The 8,927-nt window shown below is 43.6% G+C and overlaps 1 protein-coding gene across 1 annotated transcript in view; it reads right to left on the bottom strand.

Annotated features, from left to right (window-relative positions):
* Rhoa (ras homolog family member A) overlaps positions 1 to 8,927 on the bottom strand; it is a 41,470-nt gene that overhangs the window by 6,670 nt on the left and 25,873 nt on the right. The window contains exons 3-4 of the mRNA XM_008853186.3: positions 3,594 to 3,751; positions 1,074 to 1,194 (exon numbers count right to left, since the gene is read on the bottom strand). Of these exons, the coding sequence (XP_008851408.1) occupies positions 1,074 to 1,194; positions 3,594 to 3,749 (277 nt within the window). The 5' untranslated portion in view covers positions 3,750 to 3,751. The remainder of the gene's footprint in view (positions 1 to 1,073; positions 1,195 to 3,593; positions 3,752 to 8,927) is intronic.

The raw sequence follows: 8,927 nt of genomic DNA, 5'->3' as shown, positions 1-8,927 counted from the left end.
TTTTTTTTTTTTTTTTTTTAAGAGGGGAGTAAAGGATTACAGAGATAGGAACATGTATTGCTCTTCCTTAGGACCCAGATTCAATTTCCAGCGACCATATCAAGCAGCTTGCAACTGCCAGAAACTCCATCTCCGGGGGAATCCAACACCTCTGGCTTCTGCAAGCAGCTGTACTCAAATGCACATACCCATAATTAAATTATCTTCAGGAGGCAGAGGCAGGTGAATTTCTGTGAGTTCAAAGGTCAGCCTGATCTACATAGCAAGTTCAGGCCAGCTAGGACTGCAGAAAGACCTTGTGTCAACGTGTGCATGCGCGCGCACGCACCGACACAATCATGAGAGACCTAGGATGAAATGGACTCCACAGGCCTTATACTCTCTAATCTCAAGGCTCCAGGAATATCTGGGGATTTTTTTTATTTTTTAAACTTTATGTGTGTACTGCCTGCATGGATGTAAGTGCACACATGTCATGCAATGCCTTCAGAGGACAGTACAGGCCATCGGATCCCTTGGAACTGGAGTTACAGACAGTTGTTAGCTGTCATGTGGGTGCTGAGATTTGAACCCAGGTCATCTACAAGAACAACCAGTGTTCTTAACCTCTGAGCCATCTCTTCAGCCCCCTGGGGGATTTTTTTTGGAGATAGTCTCTGTAGCCATGATGGGCCTGGAACTCAGAGATCCACCTATCTCTGCCTCCCAAGTGCTGGGATAAAGTTGTGTGCCACCATCCACAGCTTGGAATGTCCATATTTATTGTTTTTATTTTATGTGTATGAGTGTATTTCCGGCATGTAGGTAAGTGCACCTGTGTCATACAACACCCACGGAGGACAGAAGAGGCCACTGGATCCCCTGGAACTGGAGTTACAGACAGTTGTTAGCTGCCATGTGGGTGCTGGGATTTGAACCCGGGTGTTCTGCAAGAACAACCAGTGTTCTTAACTGCTGAGCCATCTCTCCAGCCCCAGAATGTCTGTTTTCCAATCACCTGATACCCATAAAGTACCTGAGAACCTAGATCTGCCCCTAGCAGCAACAACCAACCAGGCTGCAGGGCTACTCACCTAAACTATCAGGGCTGTCGATGGAGAAACACATCAGTATAACATCAGTGTCCGGATAGGAGAGAGGTCTCAGGCGATCATAATCTTCCTGTCCAGCTGTATCCCATAAAGCCAACTCTACCTGTGATAGGAAAAACAAACACCATGGTAGTGAAATGTTAATACCCCCATCCACTTTTACACACACACAGCATTTCGTACAATACATCTTAATCATATTTAGATCTGCTCTCCTATATGCACTCCCCCATACCCCCCAACCAATTTCATGCATTGTCAGGTATGTTAAGACCTGTCAAGTTTGTGTCCCCTAATATCCCCTGATATGAGTTCATCCATTGGAGCCTGGTCAGCCTTCTTAGCATCACTCCCTTAAAGAAATGATCCCTATCACCCAGCAATGATCAGCTGCCAATACTTCCTTGGCTAAGGTTGGGGCTCCTTGACCATTTCCCCAGTTCTATGCTGGGTTTTTGTCTGGTTTGAGTATGCAAGGGTCTGTGCATGCTGTCACCATTGCTGTTAAGTTCATATAAGCACCACTACCCACTTTTTGAAAAGGGGACACTCACTACATATATTCAAAGAGAACACTGTCACAAATAGTAAATTACAGAGTTGTTCATCTATATGAGGTCAAATCCAAATGCAGAGGATGTATTTCAAATTATTTGATTATGTTAAGAGAGAAAATGGATACACAAGGGAAATCAAACTGTAAACAACACACTGAGTAACTTTTCTCCCTTTCTTCCTCCCCAACCTTGGTGGCTCCTGAGTTGCTCTGAGGCAGGCAACTGATATATGATACCCTTTTCCAAATCAAACTGTCTCATTTCAGGAGCTTCTTCCTCAGTGAAAAGACTCTCCTATCTTGCCTGGATAAGTCATGTTCAAAGTTAACAGCACAAGAAAGACAACCACAGACCATTACTCAATGTATTTAGACAAAGTGCTTAATTTCCTATATATTAAAAAGTTTTTATTATTTTTATTTTATGTGTATGAGTGTTTTTGCCTACAGGTATGTAAGTGTATCCCTCCATAAAATGCCCAAGGTGGTCAGAAAAGGGCATCAGATCCCTTGGAACTGGAGTTATGAAAGGTTTTTGGCCACCATGTGGATGCTGGAACTTGAACCTGGGTCTTCTGCAAAAACAGTCAGTGTTCTTAACCACTGGGAAATCTCTCCAGGCCCTCTTTTCTGTGTTTTATTTACTTTTGAGACAGGGTCATATAGCTAAGGATAACTTGAATCCCTCAACCTCCTGTAGTGTGCCCCACCCATCATGCCGTTCACAAAGTGCTAGGGAGAGAATCCAGGGCCTCATACATGCTAGGCAAAGCACTGTACCAAGAGAGCAACATCCTCAGCCTTGTCGCTCATCTCCTATGGGCAAGATTCTGGTTGATCCAAGATGCCCAGGCACAAATAATACAAGAAGTACATATTGCTGTAAGGACATATGTAAGGATCTTTCTAGTTGAAATACCTGACAGCCACTTTATGCAGACATAATGTCACAACAAAATCAGCAATACACATTCATTATGCCATCAAGAAATGAGCTACAAACATACTGACCCCACCATGCTTCCCCTCAAGTCAGTGAAAGTGTTTATTATGATAATCTTAGACAAGAAGACTGTTACATCTCAAAGACCTCAGCAAACACCCATTTTAGTTTGTCACAAATTGGTACTGTTCATGACACCTGTCTGTCAAAATCAGTCTTACTTTCAGGTTCATAGAAACACTTGCGCCCAACCATTCATGCAGAAGGTTAAATCAAACACACTGCATGTACCCACCTTCAAAGGGTACATGCTGGTTCCCTGACTCTAGATGGATTACAGTGCCTCAAGCATGTTAGGCAATTGCACTACATATCCAGTTCTGGATTTTTTAAAAATATTATTTTTATTTTATGTATATGTGTGTATTGCCTGCATGTAGGTAAGTGCACCCATGTCATGCAATGCCCATGGAGGACAAAAGAGGCTGTCAGATCCCCTGGGACTGGAGTTACAAGCAGTTGTTAGCTGCCATGTGGATGCTGGGATTTGAACCCAGGTCTTCTGCAAGAACAGCCAGTGTTCTTAACCGCTGAGCCATCTCTCCAGCCCCCCAGTTCTTTTTATCTTCTTAAATTTAGACTCAAGGTCTTGTAAGTTGTCCAGGTTGATCTTGAACTTGTGACCCCTCTGCCCTACCCTCTGAGTAGCTGTAACTACAGGCCAACATAAGATACCAATGTGATTTCATTCCTTGAGACAAGGTCTAACTATATAGCCCTATATATATAGCCCTAACTGCTCTTGAACTCTATGTAATATTTTAAAAAAAAGCTCAAGCTACCAAAAACTGAAAGAAAAAAAATTGGACTAGGATGGCAAGTGGGAAATGGATTACTGTTTTCAACATTTTTATTACAGTGTGTACTAAAGAAACAAAACCAAAAAAACCCCTAACTCTCTACTGGTACATAATATACAATAGCATCATTTGTTATTACGCACCTGTTTTCCATCCACTTCAATATCTGCCACATAGTTCTCAAACACCGTGGGCACATAAACCTCTGGGAACTGGTCCTTGCTGAAGACTATGAGCAAGCATGTCTTACCACAAGCTCCATCACCAACAATTACCAGTTTCTTCCTGATGGCAGCCATTGCTTAAAAACAAAACAAAAAGTGTTATCTAAAATGCATTTAAAACAGACCCAGATTTATGAAATAATCTAATGTCCAAAGAGACAAGCCTTTATTACCACTCCTAAATTCAAAATTTTGGAAAAGTCTTCTATTTGGTACCAAAAGGCTACATATACCAAAAACTATACTGAATGGTAAAAGACCAATAATCTTCCCTAGAAGATCAGGAACCAGACACATTTGTTCTTGCCACTTCTGTCCAACAGGCATTCAAGGGTTCTAGTCAAGCAATTAAAAAAGAAAGTGAAATTCGGATTGTAAAATGAAAACTGCCTCAATCTGGCCAGGTGTGGTGGTGCAACACCTTTAATCCCAGCAGTCAGGAGGCAGAGGCAGAGAGATCTGAAAGTTGGGGGCCACATCAAGTCCCAGGTCAGCTGAGGGCTCTAGAAGCTGGAGAGATGGCTCAGCAGTTAAGAGCATTGACTGCTCTTGCAGAGGACCCAAGTTCAATTCCCAGCACCCACATGGTAGCTACGAACCATCCTTAACCCCAGTTTCAGGAGAATCTGAAGCCCTCTTCTGACATCCGCGGCATTGCAGGACACGGGTGCATTCAAATACATGCAGGCAATACACTTGTACGCATAAAAAAAATAAAATATATGTTTAAAAAGAAAGACCTTGTCCCACTGTTCCCCAAAAAGTAAAATTTGCCTCAATTTATACATGAAGTACATTATTTTGGAGGGGGAGGTCTTTTTAAGACAGGGGGCTCTCCCTGTAGCCACGGCTGCCCTGGATTTGCCATGGAGACCAGGCTGGCATCAAACTCAGAGATCCGCCTGCCTCTGCCTCCCAAGTGCTGGGATTAAAGGCGTGTGCCACTATGCCTGGCTTATGATGTGATTTTTTTTTTTTTTTAAATTACAGGTGAATTCTAAGGAATTCACTAAAAAATTAAGAGCCCCATGTGGTAGCTTATACCTGTAATACTGCCACTGCGGAGGCAGAAGCAGCAGAATTGTTATGAGTAGAATCTGGATTAGAACTAGAATTAAGGGCAGTTGTTAGCTACCATGTAGGTGCTGGAAAATGAACCTGGGTCCTCTGCAAGAGCAGCCAGTGCTCTTAACCACTGAGCAGACATCTCTCCAGCCCCTCCTTTTTTAAAGATTTTATTATTTTTATTTTATGTGTACGTGTGTATTGCCTGCATGTAGGTAAGTGCACCCATGTTGTGCAATGCCTGTGGAGGTCAGAAGAAGCTCTCAGATCCCCTGGGGCTGGAGTTACAGACAGTTGTTAGCTGCCATATGGGTGCTGGGATTTGAACCCAGGTCTTCTGCAAGAACAACCAGCGTTCTTAACTGCTGAGCCACCTCTCCAGCCCCAAGCCCCTTATTTTTAAACATTTTATTATTTTTTATTTTATGTGTATGAGTGTATTGCCTGAATGTAAGTGCACCTGTGTCATGCAGTGGAGGTCAGAAGAGGGCTTCGGATTCCCTGCAACTGGAGAAATGGATGGTTGTTGGCTGCCATGTGGGTGCTGGGAATCAAACCCAGGTTCTCTGTAAGAAGAGCCAGTGCTTTTAATGGCTAAGCTATCTCTCCAGCCCCCCAATTTCCACAGTTAGTGATGAAAATAAATTTATAGTGAAGTCATTAACCCCCCCCCACTTCAGAAACTCTTGAGTTAGCCTGATGGGATGGCTCAGGGGCTACAGGCACCTGCAGCTGACAACCTGAGTTCATCCTTACCACTTACATGGTAGAAGCAAAGAACAGATTCTAGAAAGGATCCTCTACTCACCTGCCACTTGTGTATGTTCACAAGTATGTAAGATAAAGAAAATGTAGGAAGAAGAAAGAAGAAAGAAGGAAGAAAGACGACGGAGGAGGAGGAGGAGGAAGAGCAGGAGCAGCAGCAGCAGCAGCAGCCCTGGAGTTGAATAATTATGTTCCTTTGTTCTCTACTTCAGGGTTACTGTCAGGTTCAGGTTCTAGATAATTTTCAACATCAAGGGTCTCATTTCCACCATTACCTCTGCACATTCCCACAATCACTACTCTAGTTCAAGTTCTTCCTACTGTGTACCCCAGACAAATTCCCAACATCTTTCTTTATTTCCCTTCTATTTTACCTGCTACAGCTGTCCTGTTCCTATGGCTGGGTTCCAACCAATCACACCTTTGCCCGCAGGCCTTCAGAAGATTCTCAATGCCAAAATCAGGCACTATCACTCAAACTCAGCCTTGCCTTTAGAATCTTCTAAAATTCTAACAGCAACTTATTTCTCCTCCAACTTCCTTCTTAAGTTTCTATTATGCTCATTCATTCATTTCTGTAGGGGTGGGGATGCAAATGCCACAATGCACAGGTGGTAGAAGTAAGAGGGCAACTTGGAGGAGTCAGCATTTTCCTTCTACCATGTGGGTCCCAGGAATGGAGCTCAGGTCATTGCAGCAAGCACCTTAACTTGCTGAGCCAGCAGCAGCAGCAACGCCCCCACTGCCACCACCTGTTTAAACCATACAATTGTTTCCATTAACGGGCCTTGTATATTTCTAACTTCCTTAATGAAAGAATATACCTTTACTGCAAATCTCTTTCCTTTGACCAAAAGAAGCACTATACCTGTCCATCTCAGAAATTCATTTCTGTCCCAAAGCTCATTCTGGTCCTAAATTTAGCATCACCCCTCAAATTAAGTGTTGCCTCCAACTGCAGCCTTGGGCCTCTCCTGGACCTTATAAAACTATTTCCTGCCTACCCTATTATAAGGGGAGGCGTCATGTTTCCTTGGGCCTGACTCCTACCAAGTCTAAGTTCCTTCAGGGTAGGGAGCATATATCCTATTCCACCTGCAACTGTACTTTCTAGTTTCATTCAGCATAGCAAGAACATGCTGAATGCCATCATGTAGAGAGGAACAAAAGCCCAATGAAGGGTATATTTTGAAAGAACACTGATAAAATATCTGACTCCTTGATAATCTCTGAACAACCTTCTCTTAAGGCAATGACTCTTCTGTTGAGACAGGATTTCAGGTAACCAAAGCTGACCTGAACTCTTCCTGCTTCTACAGCCCAAGTGCTGGTATTCCAAGTAAGTGCCACCACATCTGGCTTTGTAATGACTGTTTCTCACAGAACTCTGCATACAAGAAATTTAGCAAAAGGAAAAAAATTACATCAAAGAATCAGAAAACTGGACTGAAGGGATAGCTCAGTTGGGTTGGTAAAGTACTAGCACAGACAATCTGTATTTAATTCCCAGAATTCACATAAAAAAGTCAGGTCTAAGCTAGGCTTGGTGATGCACACTTTTAATTCCAGCACTCAGAAGACAGAGGTAGGCAGTCCTCTGTGAGTTCAAAGCCAGCCTGGTCTACATAGCCAGTTCCAGGGCAGACAGTGCAACATAGTAAGGGACCCTGTCTCAACAACAAAAAAAGTAGACAGTGCCTGAGGAATGCTACCTAAGGTTGTCTTCTAGTCTCCACAGGCATATTCATACACACTGTCAGAAAACAAATACAGAATACCAAAAGAGGCTTCAATGTAGACTGCTACTTTCACGTGGCTATGTGCCACATACTCAGTAGAGAATTTCAATGATGTTCTGTTTTATGGACTTTTTCAGGCAGGGGTCTCCCTATAGCCCCAGGTAGCCTTGACTCAGAGATCCACCTACCTCTGCCTCCCAAGGACAAGGATAAAAAGGCCCACATCACCACACCCAGCATTCAATGATGTTCCTTTAAAAACAGACTGGAAGCCAGGCATGGTGGCACATGCCTTTAATCCCAGCACTTGGGAGGCAGAGGCAGGTGGATCTTTGTGAGTTCGAGGCCAGCCTGGTCTACATAGTGAGTTCCATGACAGTTGGGGCTACAAGGAGACCCCGTCTCAAAAAAAAACAATAAAAATATAAAAATAGAGCCAGGTGTGGTGGCACACACCTGTAGTCCCAGCACTTGGGAGGCAGAGGCAGGTGGATCTTTGTGAGTTCGAGGCCAGCCTGGTCTACATAGTGAGTTCTAGGACAGCTGGGGCTACAGGGAGACCCTGTCTCAAAAAAAAAAAAAAATTAAAACCTTTTTTTTTTTTGGTCTTTTTGAGACAGGGTCTTCCTGTAGCCCCAGCTGTCCTGGATTCGGGATGGAGACCAGGCTGGCCTCAAACTCCCAGAACTCCTCCTCTGCCTCCTGAGTGCTGGGATTAAAGGCGTGCACCACCAAACCCAGCCTCAATGCTTCTTTCTTAAAAAATATTTTATTATTTTTATTTTATTTGTATGAGTGTATGGCCTGCATGTATGTGAATGCACCCATGTCGTGCAATGCCTCAGAGGTCAGAAGAGGGCTTTGGATTCCCCTGGAACTGGAGTAAAGGACGGTTCGTAGCCACCACGTGGGTGCTGGGAATCAAACCTGGGTCTTCTGCAAGAGCAGTCAGTGCTCTTAACCACTGAGACATCTCTCCAGTCCCCTTTGTTTTTTTAAATTTTTATTTATTTATTTTTTTGGTCTTTTTGAGACAGGGTCTCCCTGTAACCGAAGCTGACCTGGAATTCGCTATGTAAACCAGGCTGGCCTCTATTTCCCAGAGATCCACCTGCCTCTGCCTCACAAGTGCTGGGGTTAAAGGCGTGTGCAACCACGCCCAGCTACAAAATTATAAAGTCAATTAGAAATCTAACCATTGTTAAATTGTAGACCATCTGTACTGTAATTTATTGTGCTTATATTAGAACACAGCTACAAAATTCAGTCAGAAAGTCAGGGAATGCCATAGCAACTGTGCCCACTTTTAGTACTTATGGTTCATAGGGGAACAGCAGATACCAGTATGTCAAGGCCAGGTCTCTGAAAATTACCTGGAAAGGAACATATGCAGGAACAGAGGGTGCAAGATTTCATCTCACAGCCAACCACAACAATGAAAACTGAGTAATGTAGCCCCTTCCTGTCTTGGATGTAGTGTCTGCTTTGCCTCTTGTGCCTTGGCTTTAAAAACATATTCTGGCAGGCGTGGTGGCACACTCCTTTAATCCCAGCACTTGGGAGGCAGAGGCAGGTGGATCTTTGTGAGTTCAAGGGCAGCCTGGTCTACATAGTGCATTCTAGGACAGCTGGGGCTACAGGGAGACCCTGCCTCAAAAAAAGACAAAAAAAAAAAAAAACAACC

Source organism: Nannospalax galili, unplaced genomic scaffold (genome assembly GCF_000622305.1).
Source record: "Nannospalax galili isolate Female #2095 unplaced genomic scaffold, S.galili_v1.0 scaffold786, whole genome shotgun sequence".
NCBI lineage: Eukaryota > Metazoa > Chordata > Mammalia > Rodentia > Spalacidae > Nannospalax > Nannospalax galili.
The sequence above is the reverse complement of the archived record's forward strand: the minus strand, read 5'-3'. Positions and strand labels throughout refer to the sequence as shown.